This window comes from Penaeus monodon, chromosome 25 (assembly GCF_015228065.2).
Source record: "Penaeus monodon isolate SGIC_2016 chromosome 25, NSTDA_Pmon_1, whole genome shotgun sequence".
Lineage (NCBI taxonomy): Eukaryota > Metazoa > Arthropoda > Malacostraca > Decapoda > Penaeidae > Penaeus > Penaeus monodon.
The window spans coordinates 33,701,520-33,701,838 of NC_051410.1; the positions used below are offsets into that span (position 1 = coordinate 33,701,520).

Genomic DNA, 319 nt, shown 5'->3' on the forward strand with positions numbered 1-319 from the left:
AACATAATATCCTACTCAGGAAACATACACATCTGTGTTTCGAATACATAGTTTACGGGTTCGAAATCGTCCAAGCGAGATACGCTTAACATGTAAATTGTTCATAGCAATATTACACACATGTCTTCAACCTATACATGTACATCACTGTTTGGCAGGATCGAGAACCATCCGGAATGGCCCTTCAGCATCCCCTACTAGACGACTTAAGAAGAAAATGCAGAGCCTAGAGACGACCTTATACTCGACACCGGATTGAATTAGTGTTTCATGTGTCTTGATTATTCAACTAAAAGCGGCCGAGAGGTTTTGTGCTGAC

The 319-nt window shown here is 41.4% G+C and overlaps 1 protein-coding gene across 1 annotated transcript in view; it reads left to right on the forward strand.

The window, feature by feature from the left end:
• Window positions 1–313, forward strand: part of LOC119589367 (aldo-keto reductase family 1 member A1-like) — a 9,419-nt gene extending 9,106 nt beyond the window's left edge. Inside the window, exon 9 of the mRNA XM_037937985.1 lies at window positions 159–313. Coding sequence (XP_037793913.1) covers window positions 159–201 — 43 coding nt within the window. The 3' untranslated portion in view covers window positions 202–313. The remainder of the gene's footprint in view (window positions 1–158) is intronic.
• The last annotated feature ends 6 nt before the right edge of the window (window positions 314–319 follow it).